The 25,896-nt window shown below is 45.1% G+C and overlaps 7 protein-coding genes across 8 annotated transcripts; 4 read left to right on the forward strand and 3 right to left on the reverse strand.

The window, feature by feature from the left end:
• Window positions 1-8,402: 8,402 nt before the first annotated feature.
• Window positions 8,403-10,341, reverse strand: LOC6633253 (protein YIPF1). 2 transcript variants are annotated; one of them, XM_032440692.2, is made up of 4 exons: window positions 9,766-10,341; window positions 9,480-9,686; window positions 9,306-9,401; window positions 8,403-9,248 (listed from the first exon to the last, which is right to left on the reverse strand). In XM_032440692.2, the coding sequence occupies exons 1-4, from the start codon at window positions 10,216-10,218 to the stop codon at window positions 8,949-8,951; spliced, it is 1,056 nt and encodes a 351-aa protein (XP_032296583.1). In that variant the 5' UTR covers window positions 10,219-10,341; the 3' UTR covers window positions 8,403-8,948. The 2 variants fall into 2 exon arrangements, with proteins under 2 accessions (XP_032296583.1, XP_002057131.1); XM_002057095.4 differs by having other exon boundaries at window positions 9,306-9,398; window positions 9,766-10,339.
• A 284-nt stretch (window positions 10,342-10,625) lies between these two features.
• Window positions 10,626-12,709, forward strand: Brms1 (breast cancer metastasis-suppressor 1-like protein). The gene is made up of 3 exons (XM_002057096.4): window positions 10,626-11,047; window positions 11,105-11,349; window positions 11,418-12,709. The coding sequence occupies exons 1-3, from the start codon at window positions 10,846-10,848 to the stop codon at window positions 11,778-11,780; spliced, it is 810 nt and encodes a 269-aa protein (XP_002057132.1). The 5' UTR covers window positions 10,626-10,845; the 3' UTR covers window positions 11,781-12,709.
• Window positions 12,710-12,788: 79 nt separating this feature from the next.
• mRpL49 (mitochondrial ribosomal protein L49) lies at window positions 12,789-13,737 on the reverse strand. Its single transcript, XM_032440701.2, has 2 exons — window positions 13,577-13,737; window positions 12,789-13,514 (listed from the first exon to the last, which is right to left on the reverse strand). The coding sequence occupies exons 1-2, from the start codon at window positions 13,616-13,618 to the stop codon at window positions 13,032-13,034; spliced, it is 525 nt and encodes a 174-aa protein (XP_032296592.1). The 5' UTR covers window positions 13,619-13,737; the 3' UTR covers window positions 12,789-13,031.
• A 427-nt stretch (window positions 13,738-14,164) lies between these two features.
• On the forward strand, window positions 14,165-17,017 carry LOC26531350 (uncharacterized). Its single transcript, XM_032440753.2, has 2 exons — window positions 14,165-14,712; window positions 15,588-17,017. The coding sequence occupies exons 1-2, from the start codon at window positions 14,559-14,561 to the stop codon at window positions 16,598-16,600; spliced, it is 1,167 nt and encodes a 388-aa protein (XP_032296644.2). The 5' UTR covers window positions 14,165-14,558; the 3' UTR covers window positions 16,601-17,017.
• Flad1 (Flavin adenine dinucleotide synthetase 1) lies at window positions 16,958-19,136 on the forward strand. The gene is made up of 3 exons (XM_015170186.3): window positions 16,958-17,067; window positions 17,347-17,981; window positions 18,043-19,136. Exons 2-3 carry the CDS (start codon window positions 17,418-17,420, stop codon window positions 18,349-18,351), a joined length of 873 nt encoding a protein of 290 aa, XP_015025672.1. The 5' UTR covers window positions 16,958-17,067; window positions 17,347-17,417; the 3' UTR covers window positions 18,352-19,136.
• On the reverse strand, window positions 18,971-21,190 carry LOC6633275 (asparagine synthetase domain-containing protein CG17486). Its single transcript, XM_002057098.4, has 2 exons — window positions 20,605-21,190; window positions 18,971-20,547 (listed from the first exon to the last, which is right to left on the reverse strand). Exons 1-2 carry the CDS (start codon window positions 20,976-20,978, stop codon window positions 19,176-19,178), a joined length of 1,746 nt encoding a protein of 581 aa, XP_002057134.1. The 5' UTR covers window positions 20,979-21,190; the 3' UTR covers window positions 18,971-19,175.
• Window positions 21,191-21,527: 337 nt separating this feature from the next.
• Coq8 (ubiquinone biosynthesis protein COQ8, mitochondrial) lies at window positions 21,528-25,598 on the forward strand. Its single transcript, XM_002057099.4, has 3 exons — window positions 21,528-22,532; window positions 23,303-24,113; window positions 24,561-25,598. Exons 1-3 carry the CDS (start codon window positions 21,851-21,853, stop codon window positions 25,111-25,113), a joined length of 2,046 nt encoding a protein of 681 aa, XP_002057135.1. The 5' UTR covers window positions 21,528-21,850; the 3' UTR covers window positions 25,114-25,598.
• Window positions 25,599-25,896: the final 298 nt, after the last annotated feature.

Here is a 25,896-nt window from a genome sequence, read left to right on the forward strand (position 1 = left end):
GGCCGCAGCAAAGCGCTCTCCTGAGCTCGAATTAGAACTTGTCGTTTAGTTGTTGCTTCTTCTTCGTTCTAGCACACTTAATGTTTGTTTTTGTGGTTTGTTTTGTTCTTCGTTTGTTTCTTTTGTTAGTTTTGTTGTTGTTTCTCTTTTTCGTTTTTTTTTTTTGTTTTTTTTTTTTTGTTTTAATATATTTCTATTGTATTTTGTTTTTATTATGTTTGCTTGTGTACTACGAAACAAGGAGAAATCATACAGCGACGCAAATGATAAATTATATGAGTAGAATAATACAAAACGCGCTTAAAAAAGAACCGCGTTTGCTGGATACGCCGAAGACTGCTTGACTCGTACTGATTGAGAGAGAGAGCTCAGCTCGCCCACCAAACAGCGGCAGCGGCAGCGGCAGCACAGGCGACGCCAGCTGCGGCAGCGGCCGCAACGTATCCTGTGTTGAGAGTTGTGCTTCAACATAAACCAGAAGCGGCAAAGGAAAAAAAAAAAAGAAAAAAATGTACAAAAACAAAATGAAAAAAAAAAAAATAAACGGTAAAAGAACTACAACAATGAAAACAACAACAACAACTACAAATGGCAGCAACAGCAGGCAGCACCTACCAGGCAGCTACATAGCAGGGCCCCGTAAAGCTCCAAGCTCTCCGCTCTCAGCTTTCAGCTGCAAACTCTACACGCAAAAGGCAAAGCTGCGACGCAACGCCTGCGACTGCAGCTGGACCAAGTCTCCAAAGCACAATTCGATTTCATTTGCCTGCAAATGCATTTGGATTATTTACGATGGGCCGGGCACAAGCGAACTTTAATCCAGGCGCATCTAAAATATATATACATATGTAGTACATATATATAATATAAAAATGTCTATATATATGCGAGCCTCACACTCTAGCCCTCTTTCTCTCACTCTCATATATCAATGGAGCACACATATAATCTGTGTAATTGCTGGCATACTCTCATCCACACACACACACACACACACACGCACACACGCACGCACACTAACGCACACGCACTTCTTATATGGCGCCTTTTATTTGCAGTGTGACCACATGAGCGCTTGAAAATAATTGAAAATACACGCCTGTACGACGGGCAGGGCTTTAGTTGTTGTGTTGCGCAGTGTAGTTACCTCTAATTAATGGTCTACCAGATGATACAACAGCTGCAAATGGCAGCCGCAACTGTGCAATTTGAATACATAACGGGATTGTTAACGTAACCCCAAAGAACCGTTAAAGCTCTGCTTGTGATGGAAGCGGAAATGGGGCAAAAGTATGCTGCCCACTGAAGAGATCGTTATTGTTATTATTTTTTAATTATAATTATAATCAGAATCACATAAAAATCAATCAAATTAGACTAAAATACAATTAAGAGTACAAATAAAATGAAAACAAATGAAAAAATAATTCAAAGTGGTTTATTTTTTTAAGAGATTTGCTCAAAAATGCGATTTCGATATCGATAGCTATCGATTACTTGAATGCGGCGCAAGCTATCGATAACACGTACTGTGCGTAGAATCTAAAGTGCAAACTTAAAGTCTCGGAAAGACGAAAAGACTCGGCCAGATGCTGATCAAGAATATATATATATATATGCTATATGCGCTCGGAGATGCTTGCTTCTGCCCGTTACCCTGCCATGAACTCTGATCAGGCTGCTGCCCTAATACTTACCTGTTTCTTTGAATACTTATCCTCTCACCTGTTCTCGCCTTGCACTTTCTCCCCTCCCTGCCTGAAAACTTTCAAGCTTGGCATATATGTATGTATTCTATGTAAAGCCATAAAGTGCTCGGCTATATAGAAAATGGGTGTCCCATTGGAGTTTTTCCAGTCCAAGACCTGAACCCATTATAAATGGTTATAAGGGTATATTGCCTGCGCAGATCGAGTTTGTTTTCGATAATCGATAACTTACTGCGTTTCCAAGCAATCGATAAAAATCGATATCGATAATGGTAAATAATAAGAGCTAGAGTAACCAAACTTGACATATAGCTGCTAAAATAGAATATATATAGGCATTTGATGTGGGAAGAAGAGGGTTCAGGGAACTAGAACCGACTGGAACCTCTTGCTTGTTTTTTAATATATATTTCTGGCTTTTCGCTTGAGTACTTTTCCGTGTCTAATAATCGACTAGATGCCGCATTTATATCAAAGCCGGAGCCACATTTCCATCAAAAGTACTTCACAGTGCAAAAATTAACCAAGAGCGAGGGTGGGGGCAGCGGGTGGTACGTGAATTGCAATTAGCAAACGCAGCTGACATTCGGCTCAGTGCGAAAGTAAATGGAGTTGGCTTTTTGAACAATTTCAATTAATTCAAATAAATAATGGAATCATATGCGGTTCGTGCGCCACAAAAGGCGCCACCCAACCACAATACGGCTGGCTGGCTTGGGCCGGCGAAGTGTGTGTGTGTGTGTGTGGGGGGGGGGGGGGGGCACGTCTTATCTAAGCCGAAAGCCGAGCCGCATGCATAATCAGACCAAGCAACCGCTGGGTTGCAACAAAATCAATGCAACTGCGCAAAGCTCACAGCGTGGCGGCAAAAGCTTTAGCTGCTGTGTAGACTTTGGCCAGGCGCAGCCGAAGCCCGTGCAGAGGTTTGTACACGGCCCAACTGGAAACTGGAGCACCTCGACACGGGCTCCGGCACACGCATCCGGAACTCGGGATACACAGCTGGCGCATCTGAAATTGTGTCAAACAGCGCGGTACACGCCCCAAACGCACCGGCCGGCTGTCCGCAGACCCTCGCTGCCCTCTCGCTCTCGCACTCCATTCACCTGGAGCGCTGGGCCAGATGGAGCACATCCAAGTCACGTCGCCTTCCTGCCAATCCCTGCACAAGTGCAGCTGACAAGTGGAACAGCTGCTAACAAGCTAAGAATATAAAAGTACGCAAATCAAATTTACCCAAGTCAAGGCGAGAAGAAGCAGAGTAAACGCCGCCCCCAAGGCAAATGTCCTATTTAGAATATGGTAACCCCGGCAACCATCCAATTTCAGGCTCTCAATTCAGCGCGTGTTATATTTTATATTATGCTCGACCGAACAAAAGCGAATCCCTATGATAATTTGTTCAACAAACAATTCATCTTGGTTTCTGTGCGCGTTTTATATGGCACACCATAAGAAATTACCCGGCCTTGCCAGGTCCCATTGAATGGCAAGTGCTGCAGACGTTGTTTCAGGCAACCTCATTTTACATCATTATAAAATTTAATTTCTCTTTAGCTAACTGACTGATTGACTGACTGACTGATTGCTGGACTGAGTGATCTACTGATTGACGGAGTGACTGAATGACTGATTAACTATCTGATTGACTGACTGATTTACTGACTGACTGACCAACTGATTAACTATCTGATTGACTGAATTATTGGCTGTCTGATTGACTGGCTAATTGGCTTACTGTCTGACTGATACACTTACTGATTGACTGACTAGTTAACTGAGTGATTGGCTATCTGATTGACTGAATGATAGACTGATTAATTGACTGACTGAATGACTGACTAAGTATTTGATTGATTTACTGATTGAATGACTGATTAACTATCTGATTGACTCAATGATTGGCTGATTGACTGACTAATTGATTGACTGGCTGATTGCTGGACTAAGTGATCTACTGATTGACGGAGTGACTGACTGATTAACTAAGTTATTAACTATCTCATGGACTGAATGATTGGCTGAGTGACTGACTAATTGAATGACTGACCGATTTACTGACTGATTGACCGACTGATTAACTGTCTGATTGACTGTCTGATTGATCGTCTGATTGACTAGCTAATTGAGTAATTGACTGACTGATACACTGACTGACTAGTTAACTGAGTGATTGACTGAGTAATTGACTGAGTAATTGCCTGAATGATTGACTGACTGTCTGATTGACTGGTTAATTGACTGACTTATAAACTATCTGATTGACTGAATGATTGGCTGAGTGACTGACTAATTGACTGACTGACTGCTTGCTTGACTGACTGACTGACTGATATATTGACAGATTAAACAACTGATTGACTGTCTGATTGACTGACTAATTGACTGACTGACTGACTGACTGATACACTTACTGATTGACTGACTAATTAACTGAGTGGTTGACTGAATGATTGACTGAGTGATAAACTGACTGACTGATTTACTTAGTGATTGACAATCAAAGCAATTTCTAAACCATAAGTGCCTGCAAATTTCAGCCACGAGTATTGAAAAAAGGCGAAAAACGATTGCTTTCACCTTTTTTGGCTGAACAATCGATCGTTTTTAAGCTCGATTTTCAAATACTCAGTTAGAATTTATTTATTGGCACGTCTCTCACACTTTTCGGCTTTAATATGATCTAATAAAATTAAAATAATCGGACAATTTTAAAACCAAGCAAAAAGTTAAAGTTGAAGCGTTCAAGAGCACAACGAAAATGTCAGCAGACTGCACTTTATTCGTTGCTTAACGCTTGTAATTCGCAACTGGTTCTGGCAATGACAGCTGGACAAGCCGTTTGCAGTGCCATAACAAAATCTGCTGCTGATGGAAACGATTGGTTACGTTTGCATAGCTTCTATTGCCTTGGTCAATAAAAATACGCAACTTTGACATGGCAAATATGGAGACCTATAATTCGAATAAGTTGGTAACAAGATGCATTTACGTCAGTTGTAAACAGTTAACGGTCTGTTGGCCACGAGCTACTCCAACAGGTCGACTGGAAATTGGAAAATGCAATTTGCATTTGGCATTTTGCATTTTGCATTTTGCATTTGTAGCAGAGCCGACCGCTGGCTTTGTGGCTGCCAGTTGCAGCTGCTGCTGCCCGCGACGGCTGCCGACTTAAGGAGGCCGCCCGCAGGCCCGCTGCCAAATGCGCATATCTTGGCTCGAGTGGCATTTTAACGCTTCAAATGCATTACGAGGACGGCTCAGAGTGGGAGCCACACACACGCCCACTAATTGACGCAAACAAAAATATATATATATATATATTTATGTAGATTTCATAAAATAAATACCCAAAAAGAAAAAACATGTCTCACGAGCCGCTGCACATTAGCTAATTTCAGAAAAGAAAAAAAAATCAACGAACGTCGAGTGACTTCCGTTTCCGCAACGACAGCAAACGAGTACCTTCAATGGGGCGTGCGCAGGCGTTAGGGGTAGTCCTTAAGCACAAGCTTGTGCCCCTTGCCAAAACTTATGCTAATCAGTTGGGAAAGAATATGAGCCGAAAGCATTCACATAAATTTCATAGCGTAGAGGTACAATTAGTCAGTCTCTAAATCAGTCAGTGAGTTTTATACATGATTGAGACACTTACTAACTTATCAATCAATCAAGTTAAGAGTGATTGACCAAATACCTGACGGACAAACTGATTAAGGCCAAGGCAAGTATATGTTACATCAGTCAGTCAATCAGTCTCTAAATCAATCAGTGAGTTTTATTCATGATTGAGACACTTACTAACTTATCAATCAATCAAGTTAACAGTGATTGACCGAATACCTGACTGACGCACAGACTAATTAAGGCACAAGCCAATACATACGAAACATCAGTCAGTCAATCAGTCTCTATATCAATCAACGAGTTATATATATTATTAACTAATCGATTAACAGATTGATTCATGCACATACCAAGCCATACGTTACATCAGTCAGTCAGTTGCTAAGTCTCTATTAGTGAGAGACTAGTTGAAGTTTTAGTCAGTCTCTCAGACTGTCAATCAATCATCTATGTACATCAAATTGATTAATTAAGAGGTAGACTGACTTGAATTTGAAGCAAATCCGACAAAAACCTAGTTCGAGGAATGGGGAAGCAAAACAAAGTGCTTGATGGAAATAAGCTAGAGAGGGTATCTCCTGGTCGAGTACACCCAACTGGAGTGCCATGTATGTATATACCTAAAGCTTGTCTTGTATTTTCCCCAGCTGGAAATAAATCAATTAAATTTTCTCTCAATCGAGTTTGAAGCTGATTTCCAATTTGGCTGGCAAACAAATTGTCAACTGCAGCCGCTGCCGCCGACGTGATGTATACGCCCCATAAGCCAGCGGCATGCCGCATTCTGAGTCCACATACAAAGTCAGCAGCATTTTCATGCATGAATATATGCGTGCAAATGGCAAGGGGCCGGGCACCAGGGGCCGGAAATGCACGCAACCCAATTGTTGCTATCTCGCTTGCACCTTTGAGCATTCAAAGCGCAAGGGTGGGCCAAGGGTTGCCAAGCAGTGCCCGACTAGCAGATACCCTATAGCCAAGACATGCCGCCTGCTGCGTTTGCACTTCATCTTTCCAAATATTCGAAATGCGTTCTTCAATAACTTGGCTGTTTCGTGTCTGATCTTAAACAAAAATTTTCAAGGCTTCAATTTGCCATAGAAAGATGTGTAAATACCCGTGCCCAAGGCTAAGCGTCCAAAATTGAGGCATTCGAAGCGTACAACATTCCAAATGTACGACATGCTACATACTTTACGAAATTTATTTAGTTTCTAGTATACTATAGACCTGTTATACCTGTTCTAAGCCATTTTTTTTTATAGAGAGTATAAACATAAAAGAAGCAAAATAAACGACGTATCTAACGATGCGTTGGATGCTGGAATATTTGCATTCGAAATTAGAAATTTCCACTTTAATATATTTGCAAGTGTGTGCGTGTGTGTGCTCGACTGGCAGACACCCTGTTATATCTATATGCATAAGTATACCCAGTCATAAGCTTATGCATATTTAGAATATATATATATAATATATTTTTGTTTTATATTTTTATTTTATTATTTTCATATAATTTGTTTTCCTTTCTCCAATATAATATCTATCTTGAATAAAATAAAATGGTATCATTTAGTGAGTGTGCCCTGTACTTATGTTAACACGCGTTTGCGTACAGAGGATGTATGCATACGAAATACAGGGTGACATTTCTATAGCAACGCCTCGAGCACAGTTGCAGCACAGTACAGTAATGCCTGGATATGATGACCAAAGATATTGTTAGGATTATCAATCAGTGTTATTTAGCTGATATTCAAGTTGAACAATAGCAAAGCCTTCGGGCTAGGAATAACTATTAACACAAGCCCAATTATCAAGAAAACAATTACAAATTGTTAAAAATAGTTTTTTTTTATAATTTGAGTACGACAAAACTATGCAAATAACTTATCACATATGCTTGAGGTTTAGGTTTTTCCATTTTTCTCTTAGTGTTTTATTTGCTGTAATTTTTTTTAGAAGCAACACCCTGTTTTTTTGGAGGCTGCTGCCATGCAAATAATTTGCACATTGCTGGAATAAATAAACCAAGCGAATAAAATTCACCAAAGCAAGAAATGCACAGGATTGAGGGTGTAAGCGTATTCAGCGGCAAGCCGAAGACTAAATACTCTCGCGGATATTTGTCGCGGAAAACCGAAAGCATCGCCATACCAAAACTTTGCATTCGAACGATTCCTTTTATAGAATCTGGAAGTGCGATCATGATATCGTAAAAAAACAAATAAGTTTTTCAAACAAGAACCAGCTGTTTGCCCGATCTCTCCTATGGCAACTATATGATGTGGTGGGCCGATCTTGATAGGATTTAGTATATATATGCGGATCATAGTTAAACTTATAAATGCCGAGTTTGGGCCAGATATCTTGATAAACAAAAAAGTTTTCCATACAAGTACTTCATTTTGAACCGGTCGTTCCCTTGGCAGCTATATAATATAGATGTCCGATCCGAAAGGTTCCCACATATCTCCTGTCCGCAACAAAATGACGGAATAAGAAACTGAAAGACTAGTTATAGAAACCGAAAGATGGACGGACGGATGGACAGACGGACAGGGAGACGGATGGACAGACGGACGGGGAGAGAGCTATGAACGGTTAATGCTAATCTAGCATATATATATATATATATATACTTTATGGGGTCGGAGATGTTTTTTTCTATGCGTTACACATTTCATGACAAAATCATAATACCCTTTACAAGGGCATGTGTGTGCGTGTGTGTGTGTGTGTGTGAAGAATTCAACCTGGCAGCAAAGAACCCAACCCACAAATCAGCCCACCGCAGGGCGGGCTCTCCATATGGAATACCAATGCCTATGTGTGCGTGTGTGTGTGTGTGTGTGTGTGTGCGTGTGTGTGGGTGTGTGTGCACGTGCGGCCATTAGGAAATTTGTGATGCTCCAAGCAGCAACAACAATCGGCACCTTTGGTGCACATTTGAAGTTTTGGGCGAAATTCATGTGAAAGACTCGAAAAATTTGGGCAGAAGTGAGCAGCTTTTGTGTGTGTACAGTAGACGCACGCTAAAGTTAACCAGAGTGAAATTCGGGCTGATTATGAATACAAATATTTTTATTGATATTATAAAAGAGAAACTAAAACAAGCAAATCGAAAAGTTGCGACTGGTTTACACGCGTCCGTTATCGGATGCCTGACTGTACTGAGGGTTTTTTTTCAAAAGGAAGCGGAATGCGATATTTGCATCAAAGCAGACACTTCTATTAGGACACTTATATGGGGTCATACACATGGCCCCCTCTTAGGCGGACACGCCTCTCGAGCGGACAAACAACAACTGAGAAACGATGCGCGTTCCACACAGTTTCAACTATATGCACATCGTTGCGAATCCTTTCGCACACGTGTTGTGGCTGCCTTTCTGTGGGTATCTTGGGAAGGCCAGAAAAAGGCGCAACCATTTCCGGACTTAACTCTTAAGAATTTATTGTTGACGCTGTTGACGTCTCGTTAAGCGACCAACAAAATTATAGTTAAGAGAGTGAAAAATAAAATAGGCATAATTATTTGGAACTTAATGTACAAAAAAAAAAAAAAAAGAAACAAACGAAATTTGCTTAGCTTGGAATGGTCGCTCTGGTCTATCCGGTAATATTGCCCGGCGGCAGATCGCCGGCCACCGCTTGGGTGGATAATTTTTGTAGGGCGTCCTTCAGCAGCGGTGGTGCGGACGTTGGCTTGGCGGCCAACGCCGCTTCCGGCGGACTGTGAAAGAAGTAGAGCAGAAAACCGGCGGCCAATATGATATGGGCGCCCAGTATGCCAATAATAAGGAATAGCGAATATTTGGAGTTGCGCAGCGCGGGCGTCAGCACTGCGATCAGCACCGTGCCGGAAAGCATAGCGGCCGTTATCACGAGCAGCCACTGTAGCAATGAAATCTGCAAATTTTAACATATTTGATCAAATTTCACATAATTAACATATGCCATACGCACATTGATCACCCAGAGTATGGAGACGGGTATATAAATGGCCAGGCTATAGCCATAGATGCACATGAGCGACAACAGGCTGGGCGTATAGCTGGCCTGCTAGAGCAAGACAGAGAATAACAATGAGAATGAGAGAGAGAGAGAAGTGCAGACAACTATTATGTGCTTCTAACTAACGCTGTCCGTTTCGATGGCATCCGCCTCATCCACTGGCTTCAGGCTGTACTTGAACAGGGCCCAGAGCACGGCCGGCAATATGTTGGCATAGAGAAAGATGCAGGTGGCCGCATACGAGACCAGATGGAAATTGTAGTGCCAATGGTAGCTATCGTTCGCCTGCTGCAAATAGCTGGCAATATTGCCGCTAATTGCTATCGAGAAGATCTGAAAACGAACCGCATGTGAGTGTATGCATATCAAAGACGTGGCTGTGACTGTGACTGTGACTGTGAGTGTGCTTTACCAGCGTTACGGTTATCCAAAATGGTCCGTACAGATCCGGATTTTCGCCAATGTTCATGCGCAAATAGTTGGCAGCGGCCCGCTTGGGTATCATTGAGTTCACAATGCGCTCGAGCACCATATACGTGTCCACGTTGAAGAACTGCTGATAGTATTCCATGGTCAGAAACGAGAGACGTGCACCGCCAGCGGCTCCATCGGCTGGGGCGCCCGATCCGCCGGCTGGACCGCCGCCACCGATGATTGTTTGAGCCGAGTTGCTCATATCGTAAATAAGATCAGAGAGCGGATCTCCACGTTGACGCTGTGCGTTAGAGTTGCCGCCGCTGCCGCTGCCGCTGCCGCCGACAGTTGCATGCGTTGGCGAGTTAACATTGATTTGTGCTGGTGTGCCGCTGTTCGTTGCGCTATAGTCGCGAAACTGTAGCAAATCATCGGTGGTTGGCGTTTCCATAGCTCACTGCTTGGCAGACAACAATATAAATTGTACACGCTCTTAACAAAAATAACACGTATTTATCGCAGTGCCTATTTGTTTTTCTTCAACTTCTTCTTCTTTTTTTTTTTCTCACACTCAGACGTCAGCTGTTTACTTGGCGCGTGCGTGTGACCAAAGCGTATTTTTGTGCATCAGTTTTGGTATTCGCATTTGGTATTTTTTGCCACATCATTTGCGTACGTGTGGCCGTCAAGGCAACACATTTATTTAACAATTTATACTAAAATGAAATAATTTTCTTATGCCATCAATTGAGCACTCAAGTAGCGCAACAACAAATATTATTGCAAGTATTAAACAATTTATCGATAGCATACAATAATAATAATCGATAGTGCTGAGCTATGCAGCACTGTTTGCTTTTGCGTCGTCAGCCAACACTTTTTGCAGCTGCAGTGCAAAACAATATTCGCAGCCAGTAAATTTCCACATAATTTACTAAATCGAAGGCAAACTGCTGAAAATAGGTAGAATATAATTTTAGCACTATTGTGTAGAACGGCACGGCAGACAAGTGAGTGCGAACTGCGACATAAAAACAAATTGCACCGCACCGCAACCCAAACCAAAAGTACAATCCAAATGCCAGTTAAAAATGGCGAATCGGATGCGGAGGGCGACGTCTCTGGCGCGGAGTCGGAGCGCTCCAACTCCAGCCAGGCACACGACACCTCCGACGAGGAGGAGGAAGAGGAGGAGGCAAACGAATGCGATTCCGATGATTCCTCCGAAATGGATGCCACCGAAATTGAGCTGCGCCGCGCCGAGCACATAGAGGATCTGGGTAAACCGCAAAAATTTTACCATTATCACATCCACTGAGCACACAACATATCCACAGCCAGCCTCGAGCGACAGTTTAGCCAGCTGCGCGAACAATATTATTACGAACGCATCAGCCTCATTGAACAGCAGCTGTCAGATGTGCGTTCCGGTCGATCCGAGGAGTTTGTGCAGCCACAAAAGGAGCTGGACAAGGTGTATCGGACGCGCATCGAGGTAGCCGATGTGCTGCGCAAGTTTCGCCTGCAGAATATCGAACACAAATATCTGTCCGAAGAGCAGGCCGCCTCCCAGCACTTTGAGGTAAGTGTGCGGGCTCCAGTTTTCCCGTTTCTTGTCGCGTCGTTTGAAACCATTTTTTGCTTTGCCAGAGCGAGAAACAAATGGCGGCGGATAATTTGCGCGAGGATCTAATGGAGCGTATACGACGCCTCGAAGAGGATCGGCACAATGTCGACATCTCCTGGGATGATTGGGGCAATGACAAGCGCCAGAGCAAAGTGCGCGGACCGGGACGCAAAAAGGCCGTCACCGTCACCGGACCCTATGTTGTATATATGCTGCGCGAGGAGGATATTATGGAGGACTGGACGATTATACGCAAGGCGCTGAAACGTTCATCTACGGCGGCCGTAACAGCAACGCCGGGCGTTGCCCCAACAATGCCGCACGGCGTTGCTGGTTTGGTGGGCGTGCCCCTAACTCCCACCGCCATGGCGGGCGCCAATGGATAACGGTGGCGTGCCGCTGCCTATGCCCATGCCCGTGCTCGTGCCCGTGCACGTGCACGCAACAAGGAGCTTACCTGATGGCAGCGTAAGGTGGCAAATGCTCATATAACCCGACCCAAACCGCGTTACTCCTGTCATTCGCTGCCCCCCTCATGATCCAGATGATGTTGTTAATACTGTTGACGAACCTGATGTTGATTATGATTGTAATAATCAGAAGCTCGACTATTGTTGCGAGCCATTATGCTACTAAACTCTAACTGTCTCTAGTATAGGAAACAGCAAACCGAATGTCAATGCCCCAAACACAAACCCACAACTAATCCTAAGTCGAAATTGTACCAATATTTACACATTGTATATATATATATATATATGGCCGTATGGAGCGCCAATACCCTTCGTCCCTGCCCCCACAATGATCTTGTCCTGAACAACGTCTAGAAAAGTCACACGCTCAGTATAATCGATTGCAATAATCACACACACACACACACACACACACATATATATATATATATATATATATAGAGATAAGTGTAGATCTGTACACTAAATAAAGCCAATGTTTTTTTTTTTTTGTCTCATTACTGTAAAGCGAAGCGAACTCTTGTTTCTTGATCAGTTCAAGCTGAAAATATAGATGTTATATAAGTTTTAAGCAGATATTTTAGATATATATCCATATCTGTATTATGAATATGAATATTAAATGTGTATTGTATGGAGTTATTCGCGCTCGATTTCAAATAGATATTTAAGTTCCAATTTGTGGAAGCTCTCATTTCCGAGGCATATGTGAATAGAGCTGTTTGTCGGTTTTGCTTTGGATTCGTTTGGATCCATATTTATATATAGAGCTGATCCGTTTGGATCAGAAACATATTTATAATATACAAATCATAATAAACATTAGCGCAAATCGTGCAAAATTGCATTATTTTTTTTTTGTTAGTTTCCCCTTGAAGTGTGGAAAATGCGTGGAAACAAACGACTTTCTCGAAATTCACTGTAGAAACTCCAAATTTCGTGGGCTTGTGAATCGCAATGGACATAACATATCAAAGCAACTGGCTTAGGAGGAAGTGCAATCTCTGCCAGAGCAGCAGCGAGTCAGTGAGTAGTATCGCCTCAACTGAATGGGATTCTCCAAAATGGATCTAATCCGAGTTTATGTACATACCATTTGCGTCAAACCGAGCTGCGGGTGGCGAATGGGCATGTTTATTGACAGTAATTTGTATGCGATCTAAGCTAAAATCCCAGCTGCTTGAGATGCGTGCGCAGCAGATCCACATAGTCGCCGTGGATGTGGATCTGGCCGCTCAGCTCGTTGACGCGCGTGGCGCACAGCTTGCCATTGCGGGCGCGCTCCACAAGCGCGCGCAGCTCGCGCTCCAGGGCCCAGATGTCGCCGTGAACGCGCCGCACAACGGTGAGGCGACGCTGGCCGCGATAGCGTGCATGCAGATAGACGGGCACCATATGGTTTTTGGTGCGGGCCACAAAATAGCCGCTCGCCTGGCCATCGGATTTCGGTGGCTGCCAACCGGAGGGGTAAACCGGCTTGGCAATTGGCTGTGGCACTGTGGCGGGCGGCAGCAGTCGCTCCACAAACTTCCATTCGGGCGGATTGTGCACAATCTCAACATCCGGATACTGTTCCAGCGGCTGCAGCTCACGGGACGAGCGGAAACTGGACAGGCTGGCGGGTTTCGTGTGCAGCGAGCGCACCAGCTGCAAATGGCATATTGTGGTTAAGCTTTTGTTTGCCAGAGCATCCATTATACAGCACTCACCTGTGTCACACTGTTGAGCATTGATTTTGCGCTGGCCGCCATGGTATTTTATTTGAATTGATTTCTAGCAATAAGAAAACACAAAATTGTGTTACATATGCGCTGTTGCGGAACTAGTTCGTGAACAGCGTTGCCACTGCGCGTTTTCAGTGCTGTAAAGTGCGCCAGTTTGTTATTGCCGCCTTTTTGTGCACACATTGAAACACAATTAGGCAAAGCATGCGCGCGTGTGTGCATGCAAAAACTTGCATTTCGCGCGTGTGACTGTCCGTGTGTGTGTGTGTGTGCGTGCGTTTGTATGCAACAAATGCCGCCAGCGACGTCATCGCTAGAGCCAAAGCTTTTTGCACACACTCACACAAATGCAGATATGCAAACACAAGCTTATTTGAATGATTGCCGCCGCAACTGCAGCTGCTACGTTAACCGTTGTTGCTGTTTGCCGTTTTTTTTTTTTTTTTTTTTTGCTTTTTTTGCTTTGCTGCATTTGATGTTGATTCTAGCCGCAGCCGCCAACCGTTTGGCATTGTTTACGTTGCAGCTTTTATTTGTCAGCTTTTTTGCGCTCAGTTTCGGTTTCAGTTTTCTCGGCGCTTTCGTTGCGACAAGTTGTTGCTGTTTGCCCATTGGCAAAACAACAACAAAAAAAAAAAACAAAAAAAATAATAATAATAATAAAAAAAAAAACACAAGCAAAACAATTAAAATTTTTTTTTTTACTTCAGCTTATTATACCGTTTGTTGCATTTGCCCGCCGCAATTTGCGCCGCTGCAGCTGCGAGTGAGAGCGAGAGAGAGAGAGAGAGAGAGAGAGAGAGCGCGCGCGCAATATCTGAAATTGTTATTTTACCGTTGTTGTTGCTGTTTGTTGTTGTTGTTGTTTTTGCGATAGCAAAAAATAGGCGTGTAATGTGCGTTTCGCTAGCTCCTGCTGCAATTGTAACGGTGCCGCGGCAGTGTGTCAGTGTTGTAAAGCGTTAGCATGGCACGCAAGGATGATCCCGTATTCAATGTGAAATTCGTGCAGCTGGTGGAAAACCAGGCATGCCTATGGAACTATACACATCCGGGCTATAGCAAAAAGGAGGAGGTGCAGAAGGCCTGGCAACATGTGGCCAATGAAATCAAGGATACAGGTGCAAAATCCAAACAAAAAAAAAAAAACAAACACAAACAAACTGCATCTGTAAATGCTGCAGGCTGAAAAAAACTTTTCATTTCGCCTGCTGCTGCACTTGTAGATTTCCATTTCCATTTTCGTTTATTTATTTATTTTTTGTTTTTTTTTTTTTTTTGCAATTGCGTGCTCATTTGTTGTGCAAATGTGTGCGTGTGTGTGTGTGTGTGTGTGTGTGTTGGCGCGCGCCTATGATGCAAGCTTTTCGCTGCTGCTGCTGCTGTGTGTGTGTGTGTGTGCGTGCGATTTCAATGCAATCGCAATTTGTAGTCATGCCAACTCGCTTGCACTCGCTTGCACTTGCCTTGTGTGTGTGTGTGTGTCACTGTGTCACACACAGCAATAACTGCGCGCAGCGTTTGCATGCAATTAGTCGCTGTTGCTGCGCTTGTTTTTGTTGTTGCTGCCTGCTGCCTGCTTTTGGCATGTTATTAAAAAACCGCAGCGCAGTGAAAATACCCTGCATGCAAATAGCTGCAGGCTTAACCAACACTTGTTGCCGCACACCGCTTGCCATGCTGTGTTTTACAGCACTGCATCTGTTATATCCCCTTTGAAAAAACTGTTTGGCAAGCAGTCCAAGCAGGCTTTTTTTATTTTTTATTTTTGAGGTTGAGGTTATGTTTCTTATGAGCTTGACTATTTTAAGGTTATGTTTTGGGTTATGATTTATTTTGTTTATTCTCTATGTGCTTTTATTGAAATTTTAATTAGGGGGAGAGAGGATCGAAAGGGGAGAGAAATGGGGGGGGGGGGGGGGGGGTGGGTGTAACTATGCATATCGATTAGCTGCATGCGAAATAACAAATACATCTCCATTTCAATCCATTGCAGTGCGTAACTCCCGGGAACGTTGGCGTACCATACGCAGCAGCTTCCTGCGATCCTTGAAGGCGGCGCGCACGACAACGGGTCGCGGCAAACGCAAATATTATTTATCCAAATATTTGCAATTTCTGATACCCTATACAAAATCGCGCGCCTGTCACAAACAGTTGCTGCCCGCCCCAATCCAAGCCAATGCGAACGCCAGCACAAATGCCACGCCCCAAACCAATGCGAGCACCAACCATGCTGGCGGCATGGTCTTGCGCAAGCCGAGCACCTCAACAACGGCGGCAACATTTCTGGCGGCCGCTGCGCTCAGTACGCAGCCAATGACGCGCATTGGACACATGCGTCTGCTCGAGCATCATCATCAACATCATCATCATCATCATCATCAGGAGCAGCATAACGAAGGCGAGGACAACACCAAAGACAGCATTGACAGCCAGCCGGCGCATGTGCAGCTCTCCGAAGAGGAGCTGGACCAGGAGGAGCAGGAGGATGAGCCGGAACAGGAGACAGATGCCAGCCAGCTGGCGCAGACGCCGCTCCGTCTGCAGGCCATCAAAGTGGAGCAACAGCAGCAGCAACAAAGTGCTGACAAAATTGTTGCGGCAGCTGCGCAGCATTCGCTGGTGACGCTGCCCGTGACGATGGCTGCGGCGCTGCGCAACAACATGGACTGGACGGTGGCCGAGTGGCTCAAAGGCAGCCACAGCCAGTTGCAGTTGCAGCATCTGCACAGCAACAGCAACAACAACAACAGCAACAACATGTTGACGCATCTGGGACACGCGGCAACAACGCCGCCAGCTGCAAGCACACCTGCACCAACTGCACCACCTGCCACAGCAGCAGCAGCAGCAGCGACGCCGGCAGCAGCGCAACCGGATGCGGATTATTCGTTTTTGATCAGCCTGCATCCGTATCTGAAGGAGATGAGCGGCAAGCAGAATCGTCGATTTCGTCAAAAAGTTGTCGGACTCATTGACAATGTTCTGGACAATGTGGATGTTTAGGCGCAGGCCAAGCACAGCACAGCAACAAAAAACATAAACAAATAGAAAAAACAACCGACAGTGCCCATTTGTTATATTGATATAGCAACTAAATGTTTAATTTAGGCGTTTAACGCAATTATTGCATTGTTTTTTGTTAAAGTTACACACACACACACACACACACACACGCACATTTGTTACATGTAAAAAGCAGATGAAGAAGAAAAAAGAGAAACAAAATATATGCAAATAAAACGCTTTTGCAAACAAAAATTCAAATGTAACGAACGCATTTTACAGCACTGCACGCAACTGAGCGTTGCCAGACTGCAGCTGGCGCACCAGCTGCCCGCAACAGCTGACTTTCAAAGCTTATGGGCAGCGCTGTGCAGCACTTATAACTAGAGATTAAGGCAAAAAAAAAAAAAAAAAGAACCAAATCAAAAAGCAATGTTAACGTTTTTTGAATATTAATTTGAATAAAAGTAGGTAGCTACGCTGCGTGTATGTGTGTGTGTGTGTGTGTGTGTGTGCGCGCGTGCATGTGTGTGTGTGTGTGTGAAGCGTGCATGTGATGTAATTTGCGGAACAGATAACGCAAATCTACAAAGCTATTGTTAATGTTGATAATTATTATATAAAAGCAACACTGTGCACACACACACACACACACACACACACACACACAGAGAGTCAGTTTTGGGAGAAAGTTGTCGTTGTAGTTAAACAATTGTTATATTCGCACGCACGTTCTACTTATTTAGGTGGCGTCCAGCTGGAGAGTCGCACGTTCTGTCGCCAGCGCGTTGAAGGAGTATTCAAATAGTTAATCAAAATGAATAAATGCTGCATACAGACACAACAGGCAACGCTCACAAAATCCTCCAATATTGTTGACATATACAGCAGCAGCAGCAGCAGCAGCAACAGCAGCAGCAGCAGCAGCAGGGGAAGCAGCAACGGTAGCATGTCCAACGATGATGACTATCCCGTGATAATCACAGAGGCGACACGCCAGCATATTGAGCGGCGCGTCCGTGCGGCGTATGAGTTCTTTGACCGGGTACTGCGGCTCTACGATGTCAGCCAGTTGATATTCTGTTTTAATGGCGGCAAGGATTGCACCGTGCTGCTGGATCTGTTGATGCGCTATTGCCGGGAGCATGGCATCGCCAGCCGTCAAATCCCGATGCTCTATATTGAGTCGGATGATTCGTTTCCCGAAATCGATGATTTTGTTGTGCACTGCGTGCGCCGCTACGATGTGAATCTAATTAAATATAAGGACTCGCTAAAGGTGGCGCTCACCCACATGACGGAGGATATGCCGCGCATAAAGGCCGTCTTTGTCGGTAGCCGCAATACGGATCCCTATTGTCAGCATCTACAGCCCATGCAGGTGCGTTGCTCTCTCTCTCTCGCTCTGTTTTGTACAAACTTTTATTGTTGATGTTTTGCAGAAAACGGACAGCGACTGGCCGGATATAATGCGTTTGAATCCTTTGCTGGAGTGGAGCTATCATGACATCTGGCATTATATTCACATGCATAAGGTGCCCTATTGCCAGCTGTATGCGCAGGGCTATACATCCATTGGCTACAGATCGAACACCTTGCCCAATCCGCATTTGCAGCACAGCAGCTGCTCGCCGGCGAAACCTGCTGCTGCTCCTGCTGCTGCTGCTGCTGCTGCCGTTGCCTGCTTTAAGCCCGCCTGGGAGCTAGCCGATCCCACAACGGAACGTGCCGGTCGCCTTAATCGCAAATAGCCGAGGCATTTGCCGCCTCTTAAAACTGGTTTGAATCCGCCAATAGTGCAATTGTATTGTAAATATCTTCACAATTATTTTTTTTTTTCTATCTCCAAGAAATTTGTACATATGTTTCTAAACAATCGAGTCCTTATGTACTTAAAACAATATACTAATTATCTATACACACACACACACACACATATATATATATATATATATCTATATACATATATGCATGTTTATGGATATTGTCTAGCTTTGCGCTGGCATTCATTTCACGGCACACACCCATTTTCGAGTTAACTGCCAGATTCAGCAGCTGTTGGCAATTTTCTGCTAAAAATTTGCAACCGCAGACATGCTCGACAATTGACTCGTGCCTGTGTACAGTGAAGCCTGTGCGCAAGTAGAACGAACACACGAACACATTTAGCAACTAAATGTCATAACATACGGGTAACAGTTATCAATCATGTAAAGTTTAACAGGCACAACAGTAACAGTTATGTCATCAAGTTAACATAAGCAATACAACAAGATTTATAACATGCATGACAAATGTTTACAAGTAGCTTTATGCCGAGTGCCCTTAGCGTTTGAATAGCCAGCCCATTTAAATGATATACAAAACAAATTTAGCGGGCAGTTAACATTTTTATATGCAATCGTAACCAATCAGAATGCAACGAATATTGCTTGAGAACAGCTTTAAAACGGATTTAAGTGCTAGTTATGTAAGTTAGTTGACACAGTTTGTGATTTGTAAATGGCATTCTAATAAAATGTATTTTAAAAACGAATTTCTCATGGATGGCATTCAGTTCTTAACTCTATGTACATTAATTCAGTTGCAAGGACTCGAAGCGCAAATAGTCCGATTGCTGTGCCGCCTGCTGCCGCTTGTCGGCAATCCGAGAGCCGAACTGTATGGCCCGTTTCTTGAGCAGCACCGCCTCGCGCAGCCCCAGACTGTGACCGTACAGGCGCAACAGCAGCTTATCGCCCACGCCCTCGGGCAGACTATAACAGCAGCGCTGCTGTGGCGCCAGGGAGCGCACAAAACTGGCCAGATGCTCCTCGATGAAGGGAGCGCGCGCCGTCTTGCCGCTGTCCGCAATGATGCGATCGTCGCGCGCCAGATTGCGTGCCGGTATGCGCTGCCAGTCCATGTCCAGCTCCTGGCGCACGGCCAGCTGACGCACGGCTGGGCATGCGCTGCCGGCACGCCGCCAGGCATTGCGATGCCGCGTATAGCCGCCAAAGAGCTCATCGGCGCCGCTGCCCAACAGTGCAACGCGTGCCGTTGATTGGGGCGCGGCGGCGGCAAACCAAAAGGCACAGCCGAGGCACTCGTCCAGCACCGTTTGCAGCGGATAGATCAGCTGCCGGATGTGTGTGCTCAGCTGTTGTTGCAGCTTGCGTCGGCTGACATTCACCTGCAACAGCTGCCAGTTGCGCTGCGGGCACAGCCGCTGCAGTTCGTCCAGCGTTTGTAGCGAGGTCTGGCGATCCGGCACATTCCATTTGCTCTCCGGCTGCTGAGCCAACGGGGCTGCTGTTGCCGTCAGCCGCTCAAAGGCCACATTGATGAGCTCGATGGGCTCCGTTTGCGGCACATATTTGTCGGCCAGCAGCGCCAATATGCTGCAGTCAATGCCGCCCGAGAATAGTATAGAGATTTTGGCATGAGCACAGCTGCCAGCTGTGGCACATCTGCGACAAACTGGCGCCGTATGCAGCACACGTGCTGCCACCGATTGCTGCAGCAGTTCATCCAATTGGCGTATCGTCTGCTGCACAGGCGCATGGTCCAGCAGATGTGTGTAGAGCGCCTCCGGTTCCAGCTGCACTGTGTTGGCGGCGGCCAGCTCGTATAGATCGTAGCTGGCCACCGTTTGCGTTGTGTCGAGCAGCCAAGCCGGCGCTATGGGCCGCTCCAGGCTTGTGCTCCAGTGCATGGCAGCGTCCAGCATTGCCAGCTGCTGCTCTGTGTCCTTGTTAAGCTGCTGCCAGGGATACAATGTGCACTTGTCGAGCTCCGCCACATGCAGCTTGTACAGGCCCAGTGGCGGCAGCTCCATTGAGGCAGCCGGCGCCTGCTGCTCCACGTGGCACGAGGTGCTCATCAGCTTGAGGCAATGCGTGTGCCGTTCGACGATCAGCGAATTTCTGCCCAGTGCGTCGCGGCCAAAGTACAGAACCTGGTCACGTCTGCGGGAATTGGTTAATGCATTAATGATGTATGCTGGTATTTGTATTTGTTATTACCTGTTGTACAGGATCAGGCAGTAGGGTCCCTCGAGCTGCTGCAGCAGCGCCAACAGCTGGGCATCGTCGCTGCTCTTGCAGTTGATTAGCTGTTCCAGCAGCCAGGCGCTGTCTGCCTGGGCTGCGGGCTTCTTTTCATTTAGATTGTACAAGTCCCCGTTGAAGAGCAGCACCAGATCCGCCTTGACCAGGGGCTGCTTTTGGGGCGCGGCGCCCTGTTGCCACAGAACGTTGCCGGCCAGCAGCACATTGTCCACAATGAGCTTGTCTTTTAGGTCGGGTCCGCGATTGTGTAGTAGCGTCTCCAAGGCGCTGTGCATATGACAACTGGCATCATCATTATTACGGCTTATTCCACAATATATGCCGCACATTACAAATTTAAAATGTAAACATTGGCATGTGCGTGCGCTTCGGAATCAGTTCAATTGAGCGACTGTTATTGCCAGCACCATTTGAGTAATTTTCGTTTTGCGCCATTTTGTGTTTTTGCTTTTCGGCATTTCGCCATTTTGAAACGATGAATTGTGAAGTTTGCTTTAAATTAATTGACTGCCAGTTTATTTCAATTATATCTTATGGCATATAAAGTGATTTTGAATTTACATACGTACGTACATATATTAATTAGCTGCTGAGAATTTTTGTAGCTGGTTTTTGCCTGTTGCATTGCATACCGAAAAACATACAAGCAAACATAGTCAGTCATCTAAATTTAGCAGAAATACTAGATTTCAATTAAATTGAAACAAACGATTGGCTTTGTTGTTGACACTTATAATAAATGTGAATTTAATATATAGATTTAAGACGAAAATGCAATGCATTTACTTAATTCGCTTAACATAGCGCTGTTAGCGTTAACATACTGTTAAGTTCTATGGGCTTTTGCCAACACTGTGCAAGTGAACCGTAATAAACTTGTTTGGCCAACAGCTGTTTTTTTTAATTTCGCAACATACGTGCAAGTTTATTTATTTATGTTTACGTAACTGAATATTTGTATTTTTTAGTCAGCAACGAAATACGAAATTGTATGTGCCAACGACACGCACACACACACACACACGCACAGCCAGACGCAGCACGGACCGATGCAGTAGCGTCCCAAAACTTGTAGCTGACTGCGCCTCGATTTGCCGGCAAACAGCCGAAGAACAACAATAACAACAACTGCGACAACTGCGACAACTGAGCACAACCGAGCACAACACCCACTCATCGCCAACTGGTCAAACGTGTGGTGATGGCACGCACAGCACAAGACGTGCTCGGCGTGCTGCGCGGCCTGCAAATCGTTGCGGAGGCGTGCGGTCGCGAGCATCTGGCGCTGACTAAGCATCTGTGGAGCAATTCGAGTGTGCGCGAGCTGCTTGAGGCCAATGTGAATCAGACGGTGGACGCGCTGCGCACGGCCAGCGAACAGCCCAGCGAGGAATTGAAAAAGGCGCAAGCTCTGCTCCAGGAGACCGGCGAACGTGGCTACGTGGTGGCCCAGGGTCTGTCCCACTTGCTGCAAACCAAATTTGCCTGTGATCTGAATAGCCTGCAGCCCATCGGTTGGCAGAACAGTTCGAGCACAACAGCTGCTGCCGACGGCGCTGTTGGTCACGTGTCGCGCTCAAGTCGCAGCCATTCGGATGTTGCCGATGCCGCCAATCTGGATATATCGTCCATAACGCTGTTGGAATTCGAGGAAATCCTCTCCAAGCGCAACATGAATCGTAACGTCAGTCTGCGCACGCCCGCCACGCCCAGCAAGCAGCTGCCCACCGAACCGAAAACGTTGCCGCCCACGATCAAGGCGACGCCGCCAGCGCCCAGCGGCAATGAGGGCATCCTCAGCAGGGACACCGAATATGTGGACAATCTGATGCGCTTTGTGGCTGGCACCTCGACCATGGCATCATCCACGGCGGCAAAAACTGGTATGCATGAAAAGCATTTGCGTGTTTCAATTCCGTTGTGAATGCGTGTTTCTATCTTATTTTGTTTCGATTTCGTATTCCCTTTGTGAATTAGATTTCAATCTAGATTTATTAGATGTATTATAGCTTAAGGTGGTTATGTGTTCCATTCACAGTTGTTCCATTCAAGTTGTTTCTCTACATATTCTTGAATGCATATGTAATTCAAAGATATTGTCTATTTCAAATGTGTTCCGATTCCAGTCGTTACGCTTATTTTGAAAGTGTTCCATTTACTGTTGTTCCATTCCAGTTGTTTCTCTACAAAAGCTTTAATGCATATGCAATTCAAAGATATTGTCAATTCCAAACGTGTTCCGATTCCAGTCGTTTCCAAAATTTTTTAATGCATATTTGATTCGAATATGTTGTAAAAATAGGCATGAAGCGTAATCAATGCAAAAGTGTCTGAAGTTGTTCCGTTTCCAGGCGTTCCCTTAGGGTCTTAATGAATTTATCCTTAATTTGTTAATGAATATTCAATTGAGGAGTTCTTCATTTCAATTGGTGTTCCTTTTCCAGTCGTTCCCTCAGCAAACTATTCCGAAATTGTAAATGCACATTTAATTCTAGAATTCACAATTTCTATTAGTGTTCCGTTTCCAGTCGTTCCCTGGCAATATCTACCAGATTTCAGCTAAAAAACAAAGCACTCACAATGAAATTGATTCGAAATAAACTGCCTCTAATCCGAACTCATGCCTTACATCTGACATGCTCCCAATTTCTAGCTGCTCCGAAGGCCCCCGAATCGACGCTACCAGAGCTGAGCAAGGTGGCCAAGCAGCGGCGTGTGCCGGCATCGCGACTGGGACGCATGGCCACATTTGGCGGCCTCTTCGCTGGCCTCGGCGTGGGCACCATCAATGAGCTGACAAAGGGCGCCCTGGGCCTGGGCGGCTCAACGAATATGCGCGACGCACTACTGAGCCCGGCGAACGCGGAACGCATTGTCGATACGCTGTGCAAGGTGCGCGGCGCCGCGCTCAAGATTGGCCAGATACTGAGCATACAGGACACAAACGTCGTCTCGCCGCAGCTGGCGAAGGCGTTCGAACGGGTGCGCCAGGCGGCCGACTATATGCCCGACTGGCAGGTGGAGCGCGTGATGAACACACAGCTGGGTCCCGATTGGCGCAAACGTTTGCGCAGCTTCGATGACAAACCGTTTGCGGCGGCATCCATTGGCCAGGTGCATCGGGCCACGCTGCTCGATGGCATGGAGGTGGCCATTAAGATACAATATCCGGGCGTTGCCCAGAGCATCGAGAGCGATATTGATAATCTCGTTGGCATGCTCAAGGTCTGGGATGTCTTCCCGCAGGGATTCTTCATTGACAATGTGGTGCGCGTGGCTAAGCGCGAGCTGCAATGGGAGGTGGACTATGCACGCGAGGCCGACTATACCGAAAAGTTTCGCCAAATGATTTCACCCTACAACGAATATTATGTGCCCAAGGTGGTTCGTGAGCTGACCACCTCCAGTGTCCTGACCACAGAACTGGTGCCAGGTGTGCCCCTCGACAAGTGCTTTGAGCTCAGGTGAGTGCAAGTTAGCGATTCTTTTTTGGCATAAAGTCAACAGCTCATCTGAGCATTGGTTAGACAAGGACAGCGCGTGTGCAGTGCTGCATTTCACTGATTCATTTCACTGGTTCCAAAGAACTGACATTGGTTAGACAAGGATAACCTTACTTTTCTTGCTCTTTCTTGGTTTGCACTAGTTACAAAACTGTCTAGTGTCATCCGAGCATAAGCTAGCTTCCCATTTAGTCTAGGCTCATCATAATACACATAATACTACCGCTTCGACATAGATCTAGTTCATGTTTAGGTTAGGGTACAGACCGAGGAGGCAACTTTAATGGTTCAGTATTCAGCTCCAGAGACACGTGTCATTGGAGCATTATTATTAGCCGAATGACACTCGACTTTTCTGTTCAACTGAAACCATATTTAAGCGAACCGATTTGTGAATACCCCCTTCAGCTATGAACATCGCTCCCACATCGCCGCCTCTGTGCTGAAGCTGTGCCTGCGCGAGCTGTTCGAGATCGAGTGCATGCAAACGGATCCGAACTGGTCGAACTTTCTGTACGATGTGAACAGCCGGCGTCTGATGCTGATTGACTTTGGATCGACGCGCTTCTACAAGCACGACTTCATACGAAACTATCGCCAAGTTATCATCAGTGCGGCGCAGAATAATCGGGATGGGGTGCTGCAGATGTCGCGGGAAATGGGCTTCCTGACGGGCTATGAGACAAAGCAAATGGAGCAGGCCCATGTCGATGCTGTTATGATACTCGGCGAGATCTTTCGCTATGATGGCGATTTTGATTTTGGCAAACAGAATACGACCGAGCGTCTGGCCGCCCTGGTGCCCACAATGGTGGCGCATCGTCTCTGTCCGCCGCCCGAGGAGATTTACTCGATACATCGCAAGCTGTCGGGCATCTTTTTGCTGTGCGCCCGTCTCAATGTCCGCATGAACTGTGTGCCCTTCTACAAGGACATCATTTTGGGCAAGTTCAAGGACTAATTAGCTGGCAGCTTTTTAACATTTTTGTGTTTCTGTTGTGCCTATTGACAAAACAAAAGTGCTCTTAATTTCTATGTTTTCTACTAAAAAGAAAAAGTTGACTAAAATGTTAATGTAGAAAGGGTGCGGTATAAATAAACATGTTTTAATATTCAAAATGCGTTTAACAGCTGTAAATGGGGTTAATCCACTAAAGCACAGTTAACCCAACTAAAGCACTTTTGGTTTTTGTGTGTTTTTCATAACTGTTTACTCGAAAGGTTCTGTTAAAAATGTGTTGTGTTTTTCAAAAAATATATATTTACCGTCACAGCTCTAGTTTTTAGTTAGATATGAAATTCATCTAATAGCCTTATACTCTTTTTTCACATTAGATATATATTATTGTTTTTTTTTTTTCTCTTCGCTGATAGCTCACTTTTTGCAATTATTAAAACATAGTTTATTGAGCAATATTAATAATAAAATATTAAGCAAATATTTAAGTCTAACAGCTTTTAATAACGGAACTGCTTAAGGGCTGTAAATAGTTTCTTGAGCTGACAAAATGGTACAAAGTGAGTGAAATAATGAAAATAAATAATAATAAACTTACAAACTATGAAAAAGCCGCCCACTTTTAATCATTTTTAGCTGTGCGAAGAATAAACCCAGTTTAATAATATATATATGTAAAGTGTTTTAGCTTAACAGCATCGATTAACAGAGACTTAATGTGAATTGCAGATTACAGATCACAGCTTAGATTAACAGAGACTTGATGTGAATTGCAGATTACAGAGC

Source organism: Drosophila virilis, chromosome X, assembly GCF_030788295.1.
Source record: "Drosophila virilis strain 15010-1051.87 chromosome X, Dvir_AGI_RSII-ME, whole genome shotgun sequence".
In the NCBI taxonomy this organism is placed as follows: Eukaryota; Metazoa; Arthropoda; class Insecta; order Diptera; family Drosophilidae; genus Drosophila; species Drosophila virilis.